At 43.3% G+C, this 25,334-nt stretch overlaps 1 protein-coding gene across 3 annotated transcripts in view; it reads left to right on the top strand.

Moving 5' to 3' along the window:
- gucy1a2 (guanylate cyclase 1, soluble, alpha 2) overlaps nucleotides 1-25,063 on the top strand; it is a 54,125-nt gene extending 29,062 nt beyond the window's left edge. For all 3 annotated transcript variants that reach the window (XM_004543866.5, XM_004543865.5, XM_004543864.5), the window contains 5 exons: nucleotides 1,345-1,557; nucleotides 2,557-2,829; nucleotides 11,828-11,971; nucleotides 20,406-20,560; nucleotides 20,782-25,063. In XM_004543866.5, the coding sequence (XP_004543923.1) occupies nucleotides 1,345-1,557; nucleotides 2,557-2,829; nucleotides 11,828-11,971; nucleotides 20,406-20,560; nucleotides 20,782-21,001 (1,005 nt within the window). In that variant the 3' untranslated portion in view covers nucleotides 21,002-25,063. The remainder of the gene's footprint in view (nucleotides 1-1,344; nucleotides 1,558-2,556; nucleotides 2,830-11,827; nucleotides 11,972-20,405; nucleotides 20,561-20,781) is intronic.
- Nucleotides 25,064-25,334: the final 271 nt, after the last annotated feature.

Genomic DNA, 25,334 nt, shown 5'->3' with positions numbered 1-25,334 from the left:
CGTGTTTGTGTGTAGATGTAGACTGTATGTATTATGCAGACCTAGGAGAGCCTTGTGCTATAAATAAAACAGGGCTGCAGTGTGCTCACTGGCGGAATAATCTATCTGACACTATGGAGAAAGAGGGAGAGCGAGAAGGAATGGAGCAGACAGAGACGAGTTCAGAGAGAGAGGAACGAAAGACGAGTGAAGAGAGAATGAAGAAGAGGAACTGAAGAAAAAGGAAGGAGCAGGGTTAAGGACTGAGCAGGAGAGAGAAAAATTAAAAGGGGCTAATCCACAGGGCCTCTAGCACTTAGTTAGCATCATGACACAACTCAGAGTCATGTTCAAAAGGGCGGTAATGCCTTTCTTCACTATCTCCTTGTAAATCTGCCATCCATGCTCGCCTCAGTCTCTCCCTTCTACATTATGTCTGCAAAGAGCAAAAGGTGGCTTGTTTTGTTTATGTTCCTCACACCTGTGGTAAGGACATGTAGCAGGTCCTGCACACATTTGTCATTGGGTGTAAGTGCTTGTGAGCAAAATGTCAGAAGCTATTAAAACCTCACTGAAATCTCTCTGATACTGTGAAGATATTGTTGGCAGTAGAGCTGCCGGTTATGGATTGGGTCGCTTTTTTTTTTTGTTACAGTTTACCCAACTTGACCACATCTTTTGACCTTTCGCCAAACCAGAATTAGCCTTCTTTGGCTGAAGTTTTTGTTGTCCATGGATCTACTAACATTGTAACTGTTGCTAATGCTAATAAACTTTATCCAGTTCTTACAGACCCTTTCCCAAGAAGTCTGCGTGCATTTATACATTATAAAACATTTGATCTTGCCTTTCAAAATCTTATTCAAAACGTTAGCTAAATCATAGTAATCTGCTGTTGCTGTAATTCTAATCTGTGTTGTAGTTACAGCATTATGTATATGTACATTTGGATGCAGACTGCAATTTTTTGACTCATTATGTTATTATTTGTATGATTGCATATAATTTTTTTATTGAAAACTAATATTGAGCACATCCAACAAACAGCCACCGAATAAACAGCTGTTGACCTTGAGCTATATCTAGACGACTATAATGGGGCTTGATATTGGATAATAGCTGGATATTAAAAACATCAGTAGGTCTTTTATCAGTCATAATCCAAACGTGTCACTTTTGTTTCATTAGTACAAGTACTGTAGATCATTATTTGTCTGCTACTAGTATTAATTGAACATGGTTATGATAACAAGAATCTGTCGTTTTAAAGCTACAAAGCTGATGTCAAAACCACAGTCTGCCTGCTTTCTTTAAGTAAAGAAAAAGTAAATAGACGTTTGCCTCTTTAACTCTTCTCCCTGCCAGGTGATGGAGTTGAAGGGTCAGATGATCCATGTGCCCGAGTCGTGCTCCGTGATGTTTCTGGGCTCTCCCCGTGTGGATAAGTTGGAGGAGCTGATGGGCAGAGGTCTCCACCTGTCAGATATCCCCATCCATGATGCCACACGGGATGTTATCCTGGTTGGGGAGCAGGCCAAGGCTCAGGATGGCCTGAAGAAGAGAATGGATAAACTCAAGGTAAATCGGTTGACAGTGTAGGCTCTGGCAAAGTAACTAATTTACCCATTTAACTAATGGGAAGGCTTTCCACAAAGGTTTACGAGTGAAGTTTTGTGTTTTTGTGCTTCATCCAGAAGCACATTTATAGGTCAGATTAAGGACAGACCAGCTGTTTGGGCTTGGGGGGGGGTTAGCACTAGCTAGCAACATATATCACATATATCAAGAATAAGAAAGTGTATGGTCTTAAGCTATAGTCATTTCACTCATGTGTTTGTTACGTTGCAATCTTTTCTTGTGATGCTAAGTATGAACTCAATGTTGAGAGTTACGGCTCACTGCTTGTTGAAGTCTTAACACAGTGAGTGTCTACAGCAAGCTACTCTTCTCTCTTTTTCCTCTACTACCTACTGACTGCCTCACTTCATGTGAGGCTCACCTTGTTCTTTGCTGCTGTTCAGTTTGTCAGAGACCAAGTCATGGCGCCTAAACTGGTGAAACTACACAAAAATATTCAGTATGTTTATTTGAGCTTTTCCACAATGCGAACAACTGAAGTGAACAAATTAAATCCAGTGCCTCAGCTGTACCGGCTACTTAAAGCTCCATATTGACTGTATTAATGCATACTGCCTGGAAAAAATGTGGCTCCTGGGACTTCCTCTCATAATTTGCTTTCAAAGTACCCTTGAGCAAGTCACTGAGTCTTGACCCAATCCTGTGCGTCTGTTCATTGCATCACTCTCACTGCAACTACACCCCCAGGCTAGTGTTATAAATAGCTATGTCTGAGTCAACTTGCCTGCTTGAACAATGGTATAGCACTAAGAAGCTTACCCAGAGATGCAAATAAACATATACAGACACACACAATCCAGAAAAAACAATCACACATAAATACATTTGCATCCACCAGCATTTTTAAAAAATTTGATGCAGTACTCCCACATCTCAGCATCTCTGTCATCAGTGCCCTCTTCAAAGCAAAGCGCACAACCTCTCGCTCTTCTCTTCCAGGCCACATTAGAGCGGACTCATCAGGCACTGGAAGAGGAAAAGAGGAGAACCGTGGACCTGCTTTATTCCATATTTCCGGGCGATGTGGCGCAGAAGCTGTGGCAGGGTCAGCCGGTGCCCGCTCGCAAGTTTGATGACGTCACGATGCTCTTCTCAGACATTGTGGGGTTTACTGCCGTGTGCGCTCAGTGTACGCCTATGCAGGTCATCTCCATGCTGAATGAACTTTACACACGCTTCGACTACCAGTGTGGCATTCTGGATGTTTATAAGGTCAGTAGACCGAAAGATATCCGCCTCCTTCATAGGATGTAGTAATAATAGAACTGTGAAATATTATTTAGGGAGGAGCAGTTTGATTTGGTTGCAAATGTAATATCTTTACCGGTTAATGAGTATACTTGTGTAAAATGAGTTCATTAAGATTGTTTTCCCAAATTTAAACCTTCCCAGAAAGTTAGAGCCCTCATTTCTTGGAATCTTTGGAGTGTTACCACACGAGCCAGTCTTTTCAGGGTGTGTCACTGTGTTTGTGCAAGTGCGTGTGCGTGCACTGTGTGTGTACGTGCCCTCATGTGTGGGTGCACTTGTGTTGTGGAAAAAGTAACTGATTAATGGCCAGTCTGTGAGAGCTTAACAAAGATGTGTCAATATTGTCCATCTGACAGTGTGGCTTTATGCCTAGTTACTGTATCACTGTAGTCTGCTGTCTTTTCCTCTTTTTTCATCTTTACTTTCTGTTACCACGTCCTCTTTTTTTCCAATCTTTTTACTACCTGTTTTCAATTTTTCCACCTTCGCTCCTCTCCATCATCGCCATCGTCAGTCATCTTTCATCTCTACCTTGGTACCTCAGTGAGCGTGACGGCAGCATACAATTTCCCATAAAAATGCGCTGTTACTGTGTTCTCTCTCAGAAGTGTCACACACATATCAGATACACGGCGAAGTGAGATGCAGAGGGTGAAGGCAGGGAAGTTGACTGTATGTAACGAGGTATATGTGTATAGCAGGGGAAGAGTTAGGGTGTCAGCTTGTGTGTGTCAAAGAGAAAGCAGAAACAGGAGGACATGGTGAGGAGACTGAATCACCCATATGTCGCCATTGTCATGGTTACTGTCGAAATGATTTAGCCGGTGGCAGGCCTTAATGAGAGCAGTTTGTCTCCAAGCCTCTCTACTCCCCTTCCCCAACCACCACCACACACACACAAACACACACTTCTGTGCCATTTTTTAAAAGTCTGTGTCCATGACACCTAGTTTGTGTTGTCATGTGGAGACATCCATGAAAGTGACACTTTGTTTGCTTTATTGACACGTGCGTTCTTAAACTGTTTACACTTGCTGCTACTGCAGACTAGGAAATACTTGGCTTTATGGCTTAAATCTTCTTCTGTTTATGCAGCAGTTGTCATAGTTTGGATATTACACAGAATCAGTATACTTGAGAAGAGGTGAAACCTCTCTTAAGTGTAAAATCCTCATTAATCAATGGGGATTGGAAAAACTAATGATGAGCACAGAAAATGTGACGTGTTTGGTATTCGTACACATCACACAGTTTCTGCCGATTTGTTAGCTACACCCTGATGTGAATCTCCTGTTCCACCACATCACAGAAACAACCGATTGAGGTCTGATGGAGGCCATTTGAATACAGTGAATTCATTGTTCTGCTCAAGAAACTGGTTTAAAATGATTTGAGCTTTGTGACATGGCACCAGTATGATAATGTGAAGATGGGGTACACTGCGGTCATAAAGGGATAGACATGGTGAGCAAACTGTGTTGGTTAATTGGAGATAAATGATCTGAATTTCAGGAGCAGGACCACACCTCCAAACACGCCCTTTCTGGGTCTTATCTATATATGACCCCCCCAGTTCTTCGTGTCCCAACCTCCCTCCCCTTTTTCAACTCTTTCACTTCTTCATTTCTCATTAGTGAAACGGTACTCAGTTGGTACTCAGAGGCACTATTGCACCACCACTGGCATCCCGAACTGTTGAGAGAAGGCAGGATGGGTCCATGCTTTCATGATGACCCTGTTATCCAAATGTTGCAGCAGAAATGGAGACTCATCAGACCAGGCAACTTTTTCCAATCTTCTACTGTCCAATTTTCAGTGAGTGAGCCCAATTGAACTGTAGCGTCAGTTCTTTTTCTAACTTCGCTCGGTGTTTCACTATGGGAATCGCCTCGGCGTGACCAACTACGGAAGCTCCAATGACACCACGTCTGTCTATGACAGACCTGTCGAGCCGTGCTCAGGGCTCCGCCCCCTCGTACTAACACGGCCGACCAGCTCCTCCTAACTCATTCTCGCTTTCTTCCCGTGAGAAACTACTTTGAGCTCCCTCAGCGCATCCAGGCTAACTTGATTAGCTGCTTAACAGTTCTCAGGCGTCCCGTGTAGGAGTACGTCGCCGAACGCAGTTTTTCCGGTTCCAGTTTGGATCGTGCTGAGTAAGTCCTTCGAAAGAAGTGTACTTAGAGTTGCACTGTGGAACAGCAACCGCGTCAGGCGAGCTGTCCCAGCGGTTCCTGGTTTTAGTTAGCAAGGTAGCCGACGTTGTGTGACTCGGGCTAACGCGTTACGGCGAGCTGTTCGTTAACTTGTTAGCAGGCCACGAACCACATTAGCGTCTCACTAGCATTAGCTTGTTGGTCGACGTAGGGTTCGGTTAGCATTAAGTTGCTAACGATATTGGCTAGCGGAGTGCAGCTAACGTGTCACGACGAGCTGACTCCCGCTAGATCGGATTTAACACCCGCTGCTAGTCCTAGCTACTTACGGGCTAACGTGTCGAGACGAGCCTGGTGTAGCCTAGTCTCACCCCTTTCCGCTAACCATGTCTACGGCTCCTACGCCCGCCAAAAGGTCGGAGCCGAAGGCTAAAGAGGCTGCATCCCGCCCGTGCCCCGCATCATGCGGTGCCACCATCTCGGGCAGGGACCCTCATCCAATGTGCATCGTCTGTATGGGTGCCAAGCATGCTCAGGCTTCACTGGCGGACCCTCAGGGATGCCCACACTGTGCTTTGATGCCAGAGAAAGTCCTGGAAAGGAGGCTGAGAGTAGCAGTAACGAACAGTCAGGACCCCTGCCTGTCGGCTGCTACTGCTACGAGCGATATCCGTCATCCGCAAGCCTCCACAAGCTGGGCGGACATGATGGAAGAAGAGTCCCCGCTCATGCCCCCATCGTTCGAGGACCTCCTCGATCAAAACGTGGGCGAGCCGGGTGGCGAGGACGCGGAGGGCGATGCCGACTCCGACCTCCTCGACCTGGAGGACATGGATGAGGAACAGGAGGATGACTCTACCTTTCCTCCCCAGCAGTCCAGGCCACCGAGTGGGGCTGAAGTTGCACCCCTGGTGGACAGCAATTTGTACGAGGTCTGTAACGGGCTGCTGCCAAGCTAGGCATCCCATGGCCAGCCGCCCAGGATGCCGAAGGGGCAGAACGCGACTTGTACGACGGCAAGAGGCTCCCACCAGCCTTGCCGCCATCAAAGCAGCTTCTGCCAGCAGTCCCAGCCTGCATGAAAGAAATGAGTCGCTATTGGTCAAGCCCTTTTAAAAGCAAGCTTCCGACCAAGGGCTGCTCTAAGCTTGAGATCCAGGGGATGGGTGAACTGGGGCTGACTGAACCCCCAGCAGTGGAGCCTTCAGTGGCGTATCACCTTCACCCTAACCGCAGGGCAATCTCAGCTTCTTCTAGCATTTCTTTGCCCAACAAGATAGATCGCCTCACGGCATCTATTTATCAAAGGACATACAAATATGCTGCACAGTCAGTGTGCTCGCTTAATGCAGTCACACTGCTATCAGCATATCAGGCAGAAATTCTGGAAGACATGGGCCGTCAGCTTGACTCGGGTTCCCCGAACCCAGCCCTCTGGGATGAAATCTGCGTGGTTAATGATCTCATTCTTCGCTCCTCCAGGGGAGCAGTCCAAGGGTGTGGTCGCGTTATGGGCCTTGCAGTCTCGGGTGAGAGAGCCTTGTGGCTAAACCTGTCAGGCCTGGGTGATGCTCAGAAGGCTGAGGTCATGGATGCAGCCTATGACCCAACCAAGGGTCTCTTTGGCCCAGCCCTGGAGAGAATGAGAGAAACAAGCACCCGCAGAAAGCAGGAGGGTGAAGCATTCAATCTCTGCTTACCCAGAAAACCTAACTCTCAGCCCCAGCAGGTGCCAAGAGCTGGCTTTGCAGCAACAGCAGCAGCTGCGAGAGGGAGACAGAGTGGGGTCAGAATGCAAAGAGGAGCAGGAGGCCAGCAGGGTGCCCACCAGGCCAAGGTAGAGAACCGAAGACCTTGGGGCAAGCATTCCTTTGCAGCAGTTGCTGCAAAGAACAAGCCGTCACACCCCGGAGAGGGGAAAAAGAAGCGGTCAGCCTAGCACACGCATTCTGTGTCACCCCTCTTTTCTTCCCCAAAGAGAAGGAAGGTGTTAGAAGGGGTAACCAAATCACTCCAAAGTTCAGGGTCTCCGGAAGTTTCCAGTTCACCAGGAGCACCCTCTCAGTCTCCTCCTCCAGTTCAGGGAGGACAGACTTGTGGACAAATGGCGCAGTGTCACCAAACACTTCTAAACACTCTGTCTGTGTCACCAAGAACTGCCCAGAGTCACCAGACACTTCACTGTGGTTTGGGGGTAACAAAAGAAATAAAACGTGCATTTCTGCAGCCAGGCAGTTTGCCAAGGGCAGAATGTCCCCCCAGTTTCAAAATAAAAACAAAAGAAAATCACTGCTATTTGTCTTTGTTCCCAGCGGGGGGAGCTCACGCTCTTCCCGAGGGGGAGAGCCCCAACTCCTTCCGGGAGACAGGGGTGACGTCACGCTACCGCTTCTTCAGAGGCCCGCTCGCAGCGCGGCTGGAGCGGTGGCGCGCATGCGCAGTTCATCCCTGGGTCTTGTCAACCATTTCCCATGGTTACAGACTACAGTTTGCGGCAAAACCACCGAGATTCGGCGGAGTGTTAGCTTCTGTGGCCAGTCGCGATTCAGCGAATGTGCTGGAGGAGGAAATATCCTCCCTGTTACACAAACAGGCGATCGGAGCGGTTCCCAGCGAAGAAGCTCAGCAGGGCTTTTACTCCCGCTATTTCCTCATCCCGAAAAAGGACGGAACGTCGCTCCGTCCTATTCTGGATCTGCGTGTGTTAAACAAGCATTTGAGAAAGTACACGTTCAGAATGCTCACACACAAGACGCTTTGTCGCTCAATTCACACAGGCGATTGGTTTGTTACAATCGACCTATCAGATGCATATTTTCACATCGCCATTTATCCTCCACACAGGAAATATCTCAGGTTCGCTTATCAGAGCGTAGCGTACGAGTTTCAAACTATCCCATTCGGGCTATCCTTAGCTCCGAGGGTGTTCAGCAAATGTGTGGAGGCAGCGCTGTCTCCGTTAAGGAACAGCGGCATCAGAATATTTTCTTACATAGACGATTATCTAATATGCTCACGATCGCGCGAGCAGGCGATCAAAGACTCCGAGGTGGTGGTGAATCACCTCACGGAGCTTGGGTTCACTATCAACCTGGAAAAGAGCCACTTGGAACCCGCACAGTTTACAGAGTATCTGGGGCTCAGAATAGACTCCATCTCTTATCGTATCGCACTTTCAGAGCGGAGGATCGCATCCTTCACTCACTGTCTTTCCCGTTTTCAGCTGGGGAAAGTCGTGCGGTTCCGACTCTGTCTCCGCCTCCTCGGCCTCATGGCCTCGGTGATATCGGTGGTACACTTGGGGCTGCTTATGATCAGAGATTTTCAGCGGTGGGTCGCTTCTCTGCAGCTGTGCCCTCGCCGACATCTCAGTCGTGGTGTAAAAATAACGCAGCCGTGTATTGCGGCTCTCCGGCCCTGGAGGAGCCCGACAGCTCTCGCGGCGGGGGTACCGCTCGGGGCAGTATCATCCAGGGTGACGCTGACCACAGATGCATCCCTGTCAGGTTGGGGTGCAACTATGATGGGCAGAGCAGTGAATGGCGTTTGGTCACAGAGACTCACTCTGAATCACATAAATGTGCTGGAGCTCCGCGCGGTGCTCCTAGCCTTACGGCATTTTCTGCCGTATCTCCGGGGTCAACATGTTTTAGTGAAAACAGACAACTCCACTGTAGTTGCTTATATCAACCGCCAGGGCGGCACCCGTTCCCGGCAGCTACACAGGTTAGCCAGGGAAATAATTATGTGGAGCAGCACTCGGCTCCTCTCCCTTCGGGCAACTCACGTGCCAGGAATTCTGAACAGGGGGGCGGACCTCCTGTCCAGAGGAAATCCACTGTTCGGAGAATGGAGGCTTCACCCACAGGTGGTGGAGCAGATTTGGCAGAGATACGGCCGGGCTGCCGTAGATCTCTTCGCCTCGCGAGAAAACACACAGTGCCCCCTGTTTTTCTCCCTGTCAGACGCACACGCGCCACTGGGCGTAGATGCGCTGGCCCATCCTTGGCCAAAAACTCTGCTGTATGCTTTCCCTCCCCTCAGCCTGATCTCCCCAACACTGATCAGAGTGAGGGATCAGGGGCTGTCTCTGATTTTAATAGCTCCACGGTGGCCATCCAAACACTGGATAGCAGAAATCATCCAGCTTCTGGTGGACGAGCCATGGCCACTCCCCATCCGCAGGGACCTTCTGTCTCAGGCGCGGGGGGAGATATACCATCCCCATCCAGACCAGGTTGCTCTCTGGGCCTGGCCCGTGAAAGGTGGAATTTGAAGGCAGCAGGCATGCCTCCGAAGGTTATTGAAACCATTCAGAATGCCAGAGCCTCCTCCACCCATTCCATTTACAGCAGTAAATGGCGTGTTTTTGAAGAGTGGTGCCATGAAAAGCAGATTATCCCTTTTCAGTGTTCAGTGGTGGAGCTGTTGTGTTTTCTTCAAGACTTGCTGGACAAAAGGAAAGCTTTTTCCACTATAAAGGTCTATTTAGCAGCTATTTCAGCCTGCCATGTGGGGTTTGGTGATAAACCTGCTGGGCAGCACCCCCTTGTAGGTCGCTTCATGAGAGGAGCGCGTCGAACGCTCCCAGTTTCTAGACCACTGGTCCCTTTATGGGATCTGTCAGTCATTTTAGACGCCCTCTCCCACCACCCCTTTGAGCCTATTGGGGCAGTGGGGTTGAAGTTTCTCTCTCTTAAAACCTCTCTGCTGTTGGCTCTAACCACAGCCAAGCGAGTTAGTGAATTACAGGCTCTGTCTATTCACCCCTCTTGTCTACAGTTGGCCCCGGGACTCACTAAAGCACTCCTGAGGCCTAACCCAGCCTTTGTCCCTAAAGTGTTGGAAACATCATACAGGTGCCCTACAGTAGAGCTCCTAGCTTTTCACCCCCCTCCATTCTCTTCCGAGAGGGAGCAGAGGCTGAACACTTTGTGCCCTGTCCGGGCCTTGGGGACTTATGTTGACAGAACAGCTGGATTCAGGAAGTCGGATCAGCTGTTTGTTTCCTGGGCCTCCCCTCACAAGGGCAGGCCCGTATCACGCCAGAGACTAGCTCATTGGATTGTAGAGGCCTTAGCTCTGGTTTATAGCTGTAAGGGCTTGCAGGCCCCCCCGGGACTCCGAGCACACTCCACTAGGGGTGTGGCCACATCCTGGGCGTTGTTCAGAGGTGTATCAGTCCAGGATATTTGTGCGGCAGCAAGCTGGGCTACGCCGCACACGTTTGTCCGGTTTTATCGGCTGGATGTTGCACAGTCATCCCTGGCTCAGATGGTGCTGGATTCTGGTGCCTCAGGTTCGACCTGAGATCCTGGAGTAGCACTGGAGAGTAGCTTCGGGAGCTGGCGCAATCCGGGAGTGGGCCATATCTCCCATAGTGAAACACCGAGCGAAGTTAGAAAAAGAACGTTGGGTTACTTAACGTAATCCCTGGTTCTTTGATAACAGAGTGAGGTGTTTCACCAACACTTCCCTCCTTGCTTAGGCACGGAAAGAAATCTGCTTGGAATGAGTTAGGAGGAGCTGGTCGGCCGTGTTAGTACGAGGGGGCGGAGCCCTGAGCACGGCTCGACAGGTCTGTCATAGACAGACGTGGTGTCATTGGAGCTTCCGTAGTTGGTCACGCCGAGGCGATTCCCATAGTGAAACACCTCACTCTGTTATCAAAGAACCAGGGATTACGTTAAGTAACCCAACGTTTCCTGTTCTTAGTTGACAGGAATGGCACCTGGTGTGGTCTTCTGCTGCTGTAGCCCATTAGTTTCAAGGTTTAATGTGCTATATGTTCACAGATGCTCTTCTGCAGACCTTGGTTGTAACAAGTGGTCATTTGAGTTACTGTTGCCCTCCTATCAGCTTGAAGCAGTCTGAACATTCTCCTCTTACCTCTGACATCAACAAGACTTTTTCACCCAGAACTAACTGCCTTTTCTCTTTTTCAAACCATTCTCTGTAAATCTGAGAGCTGGAGATGGTTGTGTACGAGGCTATCAGCAGTCTTTGAAACACTTAACGCTTTCTTTCATCATCATCTTTCTTCCTCACTCTGATGCTCAGTTTTAACTTCAGCAGGTTGTTTTAATTGTGTCTACATGCCTAAATGCACTGATTTGCTCACGATTTGAATTGGTGTAAATAACAAAGTGGCCAGTGAGTGGATTTAGGTTGATCCAAGCATCTCTGCCTCCCAACCCATTAACAGGGAAGCATAACAATGGTTAATATATAGGACAATCATCAGGTTCACTTACCAGCAATTCACCATAGTAGAAACAATTATTTTTTTCCACTTGAATGTAAGCTTTAGGTTGATCCTGGTTAAGTACAAAAAGTTTTAAAATGTTCATGGTTTCCAGGAAAACAGATAAAAATAAACCCACAATTGATTGGTTTTATACAATACTGATAATTTTATCATGATTAACTCATTCACTGCCATTGACGTCTATAGCCGTCAATTGCAGTGAATGAGTCAATGGGTTTAACTCATTCACTGCCAATGGCTGGCAGTGAATGAGTTAAAAACATTTTAACTTTTTTTTTGTCTAAGGCAAGAGAGATATGCTGTAGTTTATATATTTTATCAGGAATGAGAGCAAGGAGAGGTCTCTGCAGAGAAGTAGTGAGCATTCCTCAAATGTTTTTGGGCAGAGATGGGCCAGCACAAGTCACTTCAGCCAACCATGTCCAACAGCTGAGGAACACCCACTTGGGCTCTGCAAAGGCTCCTTACTCATTGAAGTCCTTCAGCTTTAGCTTAACATAGTTACATGTACTCATAGCCACTCTTCATTTTGCAGATTGAGACAATAGGTGATGCCTACTGTGTGGCAGGAGGGCTTCACAAGAAGGTTGATAGTCATGCAAAGCCGATTGCACACATGGCTCTGAAGATGATGGAGCTTTCAGAGGAAGTGTTGACGCCTGACGGTAAACCTATCAAGGTGAGTTTTCATTCATTTTCCATCTTGCGTCCCTTATAATAATTTCAACTTGCTAAAGGGGTTGAAAGCGTCTGTTTATTCTCTCCTATTCTGCATCCCTAACCTTTTTTTCCTGCTATTTATCTATTTTTTGTATAGAAAGCTGTCTCCTGAATAAGTTATATACAGTTTAATCTTGTGCTACTGTTGATCCTGTACCTAGGTTTACGTTTCAAACTTCATGTGTGTGTGTAATTGTAAAGCAAATCATACTAAAAGGCAAATTCTGCTGAATTGGTTGTTATCAAAATAACTTAAGCTGATCCGAAGTCCTTCTGTAAGGTTGTGGTTACAATTTGGTGCCGAATGATGCTGTTTATCTCTTCACTTCCCAGATATTGACATTCTTGACAATGTGGACTTATCAAACCAAGTGTGATCAGTCAGTTACTTGCTGATCAGAATCCCAAATATCTCACCGTATCCTCTCCGGTTATCAATCGTTATTCCATGGCAGTTTAAACAATGCATTCAGTCATAACAGTAGCTAAATGACTGCATGCAACAAAGTGCAAGTGTTTGTTTTCACATAAGCTTCATTAGTCTTATATTTCCCTTTTAACAGTTTTCTCTGATTCATCCACTTCCAACAAGATGAAACCTTAGTTTGAGTGCACCATTCACTGAGCTGCCTCTGCACTACGATAATGCTTCCTTAACAAGTTTAGTTTGCAGTCATTTCTCTTTTATGTCCTGTGGTTATAATTATAAATAAGACTTTGTGAGACTTTCTAGCAGTGCCAGAAACAGAAAGAAAAAATCTGAAAAGATATGAAGACGTTAGTGACATTTATTAATTGCCAAGAGATTTTCTTGGCATATTACCACCCTTAAGCCAAGGACCGAATACTTTATTTAGAAGTGCCGTGAATTAGCCAGCTATTGTGAAGCTTTGGACTGCATGCTTAATTTGAAAATTTCATCAGCCAGTTAGCACTATTAACACATTGGTTAAAGATGCTTTAAAGATCCTTTCTTGAACAAGAAGCATATTTATATGCAGTGTGCATTTAAGTGAAGAAAAAAAAAACACTCTTAATCCTGCATTAATTCTAGTTTTGCAGCTGTTATCCCAGGATATCAACATGTGTGACAAAACATACTGTGCGTACTATATGCAGTCATTTATTTTTAGTACTAAAAAGTGTTCCAGGAAGAGAAGAACACAGGTAAAGATAGGCTCCCCTTTTCCTTTTTCTTGATTCTTCCCTTGTTACTTTTTCTATCTCTCAATTTTTCCATGTTTTCTAATCAATAAATAATATATGTTAAGATGGTTTACCCAAGCCAACAACATATTTAAGACAGCCTAAGTGTTGCTTAGCTGACATTGGTGCAGTTAATACTCTTTTTTTATCTTTCTTTTTACACCAGGTCCAACACATAAGTTTGTTGTATTTTATGGACATTTTTATGTCCTATTGTTGTTCTATTGTCGTGTGAAAGGAACACTTAATACAGTTATATTGCTAGAAAAATATACTACAGGATATGGACAAAAGTATCTAATCTCTTAATCTTGGAATTCAGATGTTTACAGTCAATTCAATTCAATTTATTTTATATAGCACTAAATCACAACAACAGTTGCCTCAGGGCGGGTTTACAATATAGGTGACAACCCTACAATAATAAAGAGAAAACAGCGAAAACCCCAACAATCATATGACCCCCCTATCAGCAAGAGCTTTGGCGACAGCGGGAAGGAAAAACTCCCTTTTAACAGGAAGTAACCTCCGGTAGAACCAGGCTCATTTGCCAAAATCGGACAAAGACATGCTGTGGATTAGAAATTAATCGACAGAGATTAATAATAATGAATGATTAAATGCAGAGAGATGTATAAACAGAAAAAGGTGAGTGAAAAAAGTTAAGTGAAGAAGAAAATGGCATCATGGGAAGCCCTCAGCAGCCTGGACCTATTGCAACATAACTAAGGGAGGGAGGATTGCCCTAACTATAAAGTTTGTCTTTTTTTGCCAGTCCCATTTTTACAGGTGTATAAAATCCAGCCTGTAGCCACGCTGTCCGCCTTTACAAACATTTGTGAAATTGTGGGTTGTTCTAAAGAGCTCACTAAATTTGAGCCTAGTACTGTAACAGGATGCCACCACTGCAACAAGTCAGTTCGTGGAATTTCTCCTCTCTTAGATATTTCATGATCAACTGTAAGTGGTATTATTGCAAAGTGGGAGTGTTCGAGAACCACAGTAACAGTAAAGTTAGAGAGCAGAGTCGACAAGTGCTGAGGCGTGTAGTGCGGAAAAGTTGGCAACACTCTGCTGACTCAGTAGCTGTGGAGATCCAAACCTCCTCGGGCATTAACATCAGTGTTAAAAACTGTGCGCCTGGTGCTTCATGGCCTGGGTTTTTATGGCTGAGAAGCTCCTGTAGGTGTAATGTGTCCATATAGTGCCACATTTAACAGCTGCACTTGAAATAGTAACAGTGGTACTGTCCACATCATGTTGGTGTTGTGAGCTTTGACACATCATCGCAAAATGATCACTTATCAGCTCATTTTCATAGGTACGAAAATGAAAGCTAGTTTGTGGAACTGCATTTAACAGTGGTCTCACTGTACTTTTAAAAATGCTTTAAATTGTGTGTGGCTTCAAAGAGAGAGGAGAAGGAAAGCTGCGGGAAAAATGATGAGTACAGTATTTTAAGTAGGAAGGGAAGCAAAGAGTCACGAAGGAGTGAACCGAGTTTCAACCTCTCATGTTAATTTAGACGAATAAAAAGGAAAAGGGAATGATTTATTTATGACTATCCTTAGTCCAGTCACTGTGAAGGTCACCCAGCACACTTACGATGCCAAAGTGGCTTTGGAGGCTTTGCTGTATTAAATCGTATTACAGGCTGAGGCTTTGATATTCAGTGTTTTTCTTATTGGGAATAACCAAAACATTTAGAAAGTCCTAAATAAAAGATACTGAGTAATGAGTACTTCTGGTTTAGTACAATTTTGCAAAATATGAAATTAATTAGCTCTTTTTTAAAAGACAAAAATGGATATTTGTGACTTTAACAAATTGAGGAACAATAAACATCAAGACCCACAAACCAGGCATAAGTGTAAGAGAGACTAAGATGGACAAATGTTAAATAACAGAGAGAATGCTGCTCTGTGTACTGCATGCTCCTAACATTGTCCATCCATCTTAAAATAGAAAGACCTTGCCAAGCATTTTTGGCCTGCTCTCTTGCTCTCCCACTTTCTCTCTCTATTTTCCCCTTCCCTTCTTTATCTTTCACCTCCGCCTCCTCATCTCCCCGCCGACTCCTCCGCAGCCTGGCTCAAACTCCTTTCTTTAATTTCACCTCTTTCTTTTTTTCCCTTCATCCCGAAATGCAGTCTTGTTCTGCTTTCCCTGTTTTGCACGCTTTGTGATGCTCTCCTCCTTATCTCTCATCACTTTATGTTGGCATAAAGATATTCAACACTTCAGCATGACAAATGGTGTTCAGCGAGTGCACTCAGCTCCAGCCAATGCTGCACTGTTATGCAAACTAACACGAGAGCTGTGAGAGAGGAGTGAGAGAAAATGTTTAGCCACGGAGAGAAGACTGAGCAAGTGATCGAGTGACACAGAGACATATACAGAGGAGATGTCAAGAGAGATTCACGTATAGAAACCAAACATTGTGCTGTATGTTGTTTTTATCTACATTATTGCCTCAATTACAGGTCTATGCCACGATCTGTATGTATGCGTGTGCTTGTGTGTATGAGTGGGTGTATGAGTAGGTGAGCAGGTGTGGATGGGAGTGATGTAGTGCTTGCTGCGGCTAATAGGAACTGTTCCCAAACCTCAATGGTTTTCTCACCAAATATACTTCACAAAACACACTGTGTTAACACTCTCTGTATGCAGGTTTATATTCAAACTAAACAGTTGTTATTCTTTTTTAGTGGGCCTATCCCCAGCAAACAGAGACTGCATCTGCAGAACTGAGAAATGGACATGGACGTCCATGCAACCTGTATAGGACATTTACATGCAACAACCCGGCAGGTTGTTGCATGTAAACGATGCTCAGTTGGTACTATTCCTTAGCCCCTCATCTGTTGTTCCGACAAGGTTTGGGGAAAACAAAAATATATATTTTATTTATTTATTTATTTTCTCCTGTTATTTGGTAGGAGGGGATAAAATGGCTCTTTTGATGTTGAAGGTCGTTGAACTTGTACCATTACACAACTACTGGCAGCATAACCCATTAATACAAGGCGCGATGGGACACTTTAAATTTTGTTTATGGCAAATTCTGACTCTACCCTCTGAATGTCGCAGCAGAAGTGGAGATTCATCAGACTAGGCATGGTTTTCCGATTTTCTATTCACCAAATTTAGTGAACACATTCAAATTGTAGCTTCAGTTTGTTCTTCTTAGTGGACAGGGGTGGCACCTGGCGTGGTCTTCTGCTGCTGTAGTCCAACACCTTCAAGGTTCAGAGATGGTCTTCTGCATATATTGGTTGGAACGAATGGTTATTTGAGTTACTCTTGCCTTCTTCAGCTTCAAGCAGTCTGGCCATTCTCCCCTGACCTCTGACATCAACAAGGCATTTGCACCCAGAGAACTGCTCTCTGCAACATCATTGATGGTTTTTATGGGGAAATCTCATTAGACCAGCAGTTTTTCAAATACTCCAACACCTGCAGCCAAGCCACATTTATTTAAATCACATTTCTTCCGCATCCTGATCCTCATTTTGAACTTATCTTCACAATGTTTGCATGCCTAAATGCATTGTGTTGCTGTCAAACAACTTCTCTCTGAATTATATATTTTAATCTCTAATATATTGATATGATGATAAGAGAAAATAGCAATGCACAGTTTTTTGATTTATACCAACCCGCTCCTCCCTGCATGCCTACTCGTCTATTCTATAAAATTTGTCAATGACCACCGAATTGGTACAAATTATTAGGCACTTAATATTAAGTGTCACCTATTAGGGAATAATCTCTAACAGGCATTTTTTCCAGTTTCAAAGTCTAAAAAAAGGCTTCTGTTTTTTCTTTCTTTCTTTCTTTCTTTCTTTCTTTCTTTCTTTCTTTCTTTCTTTCTTTCTTTCTTTCTTTCTTTCTTTCTTTCTTTCTTTCTTTCTTTCTTTCTTTCTTTCTTTCTTTCTCAGAGCACATGGTAACATCATTCAGATTGCTTCTTTTGTCTCAACAACAATCAGAAGCCCAAGACATTCAGTTTTGCAATGCTATAAAGAGATGGTTGCATAGCATGTTTAGGAGGCGGGACCCATTTGACTTTTTTAATGATTGACTAATCAGCTAACTGACTGTTTCAGAATTACAAATCTGACTTAACTTTGCTTAAGTATTGCTGCACTTTTGCTTACACTGGCTAACCCTAGCTCCCAGTTTTTTCGGTACATCTAGCCAAAGCTAATGCAGTCTAAGACAGTGGTCCTGCCAACAATTGTTTTTCGTTAAAACTGTTTGCATGACTAGGTATTTTTTTCAGATAATGCTATAGGGTCTATACCTTACAATACGAAGAATGACTGATGTTATGTTAAAATGAAACCTAACTAAGCCTTAAAGCAGTTTCCTTAAATGTGTTTTACCTCAGTAAAACTTACAAACTGCTGAATGACTGTATGAGAAATATTCACTCTTTAACAACAACTCCCTCCTCTCTGTGTCTCAGTCTGTCTCCATCTTTGTGCTTCTGTCAGCTTGGCCAGAGGCTAGAACGCGATTGGTCGTCTGCGCTGCTGCGCCATTTGCTCTTTGGCTCACTGAAGGCCATGTGCTATGGATGCTGACTCACAGCGAAAAGGGAGGGGAAGGGTGTATGAGTTTTACAGTGTCTGTGTTTTGAGACTGAGAAAGAAAGAGAAGTGTGGGCGCTGGATGTAGATTTGTTTGTGTGAGTGTCTGTTGTAGAGACAGACAAGTACATGGCCATCTGTAAGCGGTTTAGCTACAAAAATAGGTCACACTAGTGCACCTAGCAGCACCTTTCTCCTGTGCTTTCTGTCTCTCTCATTTCCTTTGTCTCTCCGCCTCTGCTGTCAAGGTTTTGCCATCTAATTATAGGGTTATTTTGTCTCCCTCTCCATTGTCTTTCAATCTGTCTTGCTCCTTCTCTCTCACTACTCCACTCGGCTGTTGTTGCTATGACTACCATGCACTGTGCTGGAATGCACAGTGTGGCATTGATTACAAAGGTGAAGAGACGCTCAAACAGATCATTAGAAATCTACTGGGTTCCACCAGAGACATTATGAGGAATCTTGAATAGAAATCTATGAAAGCATCCAACAACACCATAGACCACGGTTGTTCCGCTCCCAGCCTTCAAAAAGCCAATCAGCAGCAGAACCAGAAAACATATCAGCCAATCACGCTGTTGCAATGACACAACATTCAAGGTTCACAGCACCGTATTGGTAAACAAATATAGAGACCGTGGCTCAGGGGGTTGGGAAGCATATCTGTAACCGGAAGGTCGCCGGTTTGATCCCTGGGCTCTCTGTCCTGGTCGTTGTGTCCTTGGGCAAGACACTTTACCCTACCGCCTACTGGTGTTGGCCAGAGGGGCCGATGGCGTGATATGGCAGCCTTGCTTCTGTCAGTCTGCCCCAGGGCAGCTGTGGCTACAACTGTAGCTTCCCTCCACCAGTGTGTGAATGAATAGTGGCATTGTAAAGCACTTTGGGTGCCCTGAAAAGCGCTATATAAATCCAATCCATTATTATTATCTACTTGTTGTAGTAAAGATGTAGGTATGTCTGTCTCGCATGTTTCCTGTCTAACTGTAGCAATAATGTGAATCAGCATGACAGCAAGAGCTCCAATGGGATAAGCCAGGGATATTACAGGATTTAAAGCAACATGCAAGATGAAAACCAAGCAAGCAAAAAAGATGTGACAAAAGAGTGAACTTCAGTTACAACCAGCACGAGAGACAGGAGTTAGTAGGACCTCCATCATACAGCCCTAGAGTTCAGCTGGCAACCACGTGGCAACCTCTGGTCTCTAGGGAAAAATTTGTATTCCCTGACCAGCTGACAAGAGTCTGCTGGAGATTGCTGGTGAAATTGTTGTAAAGAGGGTCATTGCTTTGGTAGTTTGCACAGAAGATGCAGATTTGTCTACAGACAGTCACTGAGAGGTTTTGAAACCAGAAACAGGAAAAAAGTTCTCCCTTACTGCTGCAACCAACACGTTTCAAAAGGCACACTTGTACTTTTAAGGGGAGACAAATAATTTCCATTTCTTCAATGCAAACTATGGGGGACTGTGGACAAATACTAGCGGAATTGCAAGGAAGTTTTAGTGCAGCACTGTATCCGGACCAATTTCACTACGCTGTCGATCGTCTGAGTTGTTTTTAAAAATAGTTCCCAAGGTCTTTCCAAAATGCGCTCCAGTGTGTGTAAAGAAAGACCAAACAAGTCTGACTTTCCTGTAAAAGTTAGGAAAAGTTGTAAAAGCTGTTGGATATATTTTATTGTGTATTTTCATATCTGATTCTCTAATTTGGTTTGCGATACTGAATCGAAAAATAACAAGCCCGGTCTTGCACCAGGTAAAAAGAATACTTACCTGGTGTGTCGAATAAGTCAAAATATGGTTTTAAAATCCTTATTGTAGAAAGAGTCTTCAAATACTTCAGGACTCGGTAGCACTGGCTTATTTGGGAGGGGTCTGTTCGCACAGCCAGACATGTACACCCCCACAATGACTTGTCCCCGAGTGGTAGAAATAAATGCTTGGTTGAGTGACCATGAAATGCAGCGATAGCCAGATAGCTTTCACTCCAGCCATTTATAGATTCATGCTTCAGCCAGATTATAATACGAACACCGCGTTGCTGCCATGGATCTGTTACCAAGTGGAGATGAAATCAATTATTTATTTGATTAATTTCCCTCTCATGCTCATGCTATTTTAAGATTTTCATCTCTCAAAATATCTGCTTCTCCAGGATATCAGATTAGGTAATAACATCCAGACTAATATGGAACCATGATTACGACGCTACAGTTTCCATTTATCGGATCAATGCACACAACATAGCCTTTGTACTGCAGGATAGACAGCAAACAAATTAATGGCATCAGCCTGGTTCAGCAGGGAAATCAAATTTATGAACATCTGCAACAGTGGCAGGTTTGTTTACTCATTTTAGAGGCCAAGACGAGTTCAGTTTGGGCGCCTTGCTCTGAACTTTGATGCGGACAGTAATATTCTTTGGACTGTAAACAGACTCAGGTAAAACCGCTGTATAGAGTCTGTTTTAATGCCAAGTGCATGCGTGCTTCCAAGATATGCACATGAAATCCTTTCACTGCTTTAACATACCTTCCACTTCTGTTTTTTTCTTCTCCCACCACCTTCTTTCCTTTCTGTCTCAGCTGAGGATAGGTATTCACACAGGTTCGGTGCTGGCAGGTGTGGTCGGTGTTAAAATGCCACGCTACTGCTTATTTGGAAACAATGTGACGCTGGCCAGCAAGTTTGAATCAGGAAGCCATCCCAGGTGTATCAATGTTAGTCCCACAACGTATCAGTAAGTACCTGTGCTGTATGTTGCATAAAAATGTGTTTCATATATACTGTATACAGTACCTTAAATTATGGAAGTATACGCCCTCACAGGCTTTTTATTTGGTGTTACTGTTTTAGTGTGACTCATTATTCGATCATAACTTGATTTAATATTCATGTTATTTTACTTGACCTCTGTTTTACTTTTTTTAATCTTCTCTTATTTTCGTCTCCTTTCAACAGACTGTTAAAAGACGACCGCTCTTTTTCATTTGTCCCTCGTTCAAGGCTGGACCTCCCAGAGAATTTTCCCAAAGAGATCCCAGGGACATGTTACTTCCTGGAGGCGGGCACATCCCACAGTCACGCCTCACTGACAAGCTCTCGCTCCGCTCCTCCGGCCTCTATGAGGAAAGTCTCCTACAGTATTGGGACCATGTTTCTAAGAGAAACAAGTTTGTAGAGCCCATACACAGACCAGGTTACACAGTTAATTATTATGTTAGTGACTGGATTTTGAACTTGTGCAGGAAACCAATTACACAGATCTTTGGATATGCAAATGCATTATTTAAGAAAAACTTTGATTCAGACCTGTGGGATGGCCTGTATGAATGAAACTTTGAAAAGGCTTTCATCATAAGTGAAGAAGAACAACATGCCCTCGTCTCTCCTGAGCAAAAGAGATACGGTTCAAAAGACTTAAGGAACAGCTACTGCGCTAGTCTCACAAGGACCCTCCCCCAGGGAAGTGTACTGATGGAATCAATTAGAAGAGAAACCTTAATATAAACCTTCATGATCTAGCTGGATTCCTCAGCTCCAGACCTGGAATCTGGTTCTCTCTGACCTGCGTCTAAACACGGGAATGCTTGGAGAAAGCCTGGGGATAGACCAAACATATGACCGTAATTGCACTCAATAGAAATGGAACTGCGCAAATTGAACAAATCCACTTCCCATTAACAAACTGGGTGCTGAGTATAAAGTTGGGTGAATTTTTGCAAGATGGCAACATTGCCATAAACGTTTGCTGTGCATCATGGCCACTTTTACAAGGATGATAACAACACAGCAACCCCTTCCTCCCCTAGCAGCTGTCTCTATGTAACGTCATGCTTTACCAAACATACGTCTAACAACTGCTACTTGTTATATTAGGAAGCATCAACCTAGGAGAAGTTGGTTGTGGTGGCGGGTGATTAATGAGAGGCACAAAGGAGACAATTTAGTAGTCATCTAAGGACAAATGCCAAAACCACGAGCATTAGGCTGACTTTATAGGTCTGTCTACTTCTAGCCTACTGAAAACTATAACCAACCCAAGTCCAGCCATTTCATTGCATATTATATGTGTAGGTCTGAAAATTATTCCCAGCTCAGTGCCTTTTTATTGCTCAAATTTGGACAGATATAAGATGAATTGAACTATATATATACTATAGAAAATATAGGGATCGCTCAATTTATCTCATGTTTTAAGTTGTTTTATGACTTTTTAAAAAACGGTTAATGACATGAAAGGAAGAATGACATTTGCCAATGCTTTTAAGCCACTTTTGTATTTGTTGTACATTTCACTCTTGGATGGTAATGATTGGTTGGCAAGATAAATCAAGCCTTCCTCAAAGAATTCAGATATTTTAATTTGCATTCACTCGACTGTGTCCAGATCCAATACTACACACTAAATAGTACTTATAATACAGTACTGTGCCAAATTATTCACTTAGTCGTAGTATGCGTATCTTACACAGTTCACACTTACACACATAACCTGTTTTAACGGCTTTATATTTTTAATATACAGTATGCAGTTCTCTACTAGCCCTATCAGGTGCAACCACCAGGTTTCAGATTATGTAGTAGTCTGAGTATAATTTGCTCAAGAAAATCAAGCGATGTCAAGCAAATTCATCTGAGACAGTCTTCATAAGCTATCATCATGCAGCGGGAGCTGAAGGTTTGAAGTTGAATAGTCTTTGTATATTTGATAGCCCCGGCAGATTTGGGTATTATTTTATAGTTACTTTAAAGTGCTGCCAGTGTTCTTAAACAGTTGAGTAAAAAAAGGTTTATATCAGTTTAAATGGTTGATTAAGGTAAAAAAATATATACGGGGTTATAGTTTAAATTATATCGATATATATTTGATGTTAAATGAAATGTTTTTATTATGATATGAAGGGAACAGCGATAACAGCCTAAATGAAATTATTACTAATGGATGGCCCCCAACAAGCAAAAAACATGCATAAGATCTGTTATTTAAATCCAAATGAGCGGTACTCATTGCTTCCTTTCCATGCTTGACAACATCACATTATTGCTCATGTTGCTTTAAATCTAACTTACTTAATAAACTGATAATAACATCTGTTCCGAAAGAAAAGAATGGCTTCGTCACTGGTTTACTCCTGCACAGATTATAGTTCATAATTTTAATAGAAATAGGATGTCGCAAATTCACTACATCTTGCCAAATGACATTCTTGTTGCTTGAACCCAACAAGATAAAATAAAAAAGTGCCAAATGTGTATTTAGACACGCCCGAACACCAGGTTTTATTCCTGCTTTCCACATCTTAATAGCTCGCAGTAGTAGCAGGGAGGAAAAACAATGGTTACACATTGAAACCCATTGATATAAGAGATAACAAATACCTTTTCTGCCCTCTAACTTAGACATTCACCAGCACAACTATGTGTTGTTCCAAACTGATGGAAATGGTGTTAAGAGGGCAAACAGCACAGATTTCCTTTTAAACTGCCAGTGTTCATTATTGCCATAAAATTCTGTCAGCAGAGTCTCAGATGGGAGGAAGCATTACAAAGCTTGCACATTTTAATTTAATTAAATATTTTTTTACGTGTCACCATCATACCCACATTTCCTATTAACAAAAACGACTATTTCTAAAGTGTATGCTATGCAGTAGAGGGCTTACAGTTGGCTAGACAATAAACACATCAGTCAAAAACATGGCAGCGTAGCTTTTTGCCTAAAAAAATATTACGAGTTGCAACACAGCGAAAAGGTTTTTTATTAACATGAAACTAGGTGCCGTTGTTTAGTGGGACAGCTTTGCCATCTTAAGCTTAGAGTTTATCACTTAAAGACATCTGTCAACTTTAAGCTTAAATCAGTGGATTATTTTGCGTAGGGGGTTGCTAAACATTTTTATTACACTTTGCGGCAGCAGAGAAAAAAAAAATCTGTCCAAGACCGTCCATTCGTTTTGTATGATGCATGGAGAACCAGAATCTGCAGTAACCATCTGAGACATCAGCAAAACATGCATCTTATGTAAGTATTCATCAGTGGCTCAGAAGATTAGCATTTCTCTTTACATAAACTGTGTTAAGCCTATCAGTCAAAAGTAACGTGTATGTCAGACATAATGGTGTTCATCAGGTCTTCCAGAGTCAAGGGAAGTCGGTCTTTAAAGCCAGGGAAAGTAAAAAGGTGGTTATTGTTTTTTTAATTGACCATAAAGTTAGTTTTCACAGCTTTTCTGTGAGGTACCAGAAGGGTGATTTTATATGAAACCACAATTTTCAAAGTGTCTTTAAATTCTACCTAAAATTTTGTGTTATCGCTGCAAATAATCAACAATATTTGCATTGATTTCTTTTTTTGGAAGGACTCAACTACTGTGTTGTACCCACCAGTAAGATAACCCCCCAGAAACCTTGTTAAGTGTATTTGACAGCTGCGTTACTGAGCCTGGGGGAAGGTTTTTACAGGGCAGGCTTTCGCATACAAATGTACAAGTACTTCCCAGCTGTCATCCTGGCGAAAATGCATAGACAAATTAATGTATACTTGATAAATCTACTGTAGCATAAATGTAGTGCAGTGCCTAAATTTTTGCTGGTAGGCTTAAAATAGGACGTTACACCAGCATTACACCCACACAACTTGTGTCCAGTCCTTACATCTCCAAGTCTGTAGATTCTTGGCATAATAATAAATGTTTGGCCTGATCTAACAAGTCTATTTAGAAGCAGAGGTGTTGCAGGTACTGATTCTTTACAGTGATACACCAATGCACAAGTCGGTGACTTACTCACACACAGGCGTTCTTTAAGGTAACAATGGCAATACAACTGAGCTATAGTGTATAAATTGTCTCAAATAATGAACATGAACAAATACTGTTAAGTCAGTGTGTGAGGGTCCAACATCCAGTGAGACAAAGCCAAATACATCCATGACTCCTCCAGCTGTTGTCTGCGTGCCTGATTGCGTGACTTTGTGCGTGTGTGGGTCAAAAAATAGGAGATACTACAAACACCACTTATTAGCAACATCTGTACAATTTTAATTATGTAATGTATTCCAAATGGGAAAAAACAAACAAACCTGAAATTGTATTACGATTACTTTGCAGGTTCTTTTTGGTATAATTCCAAAGTGAATTGTGAGTTGTAGCAAAACAAGAATCTCTGCTTTGTTGTCCTTATTTTTTATTTCAGCTTTATACTTTCTGTCAGTATGTTTCATCCATCTAAAGGCAGGCTGGTTTTCTCGACGCACCTCTGTCCCACAAAACCTTCATGCGCTCGGTAATGTCTTCTTCTTCTTTTTTTAAGAACTTAAAAAATATAGACACTTTTGTTACTTTTTCATTCTGTGTTTTACTGAATTAAATGATTTTGTTTGATGATGCATTCATGAAACATTTTCTTTAACTGAAATAGCATGAAAATATCATTTTTATTGAAGAATAAAGTTGCTATGTTTTTTGCAGGACATTGTTATAAACTGTTTTGTTGCCAAGTTCAGCTTCACC

Source organism: Maylandia zebra, linkage group LG14, assembly GCF_041146795.1.
Source record: "Maylandia zebra isolate NMK-2024a linkage group LG14, Mzebra_GT3a, whole genome shotgun sequence".
NCBI classification, from domain to species: Eukaryota; Metazoa; Chordata; class Actinopteri; order Cichliformes; family Cichlidae; genus Maylandia; species Maylandia zebra.
Note: the sequence above shows the minus strand (reverse complement) of the source record. Positions and strands in the feature narration are given on the sequence as shown.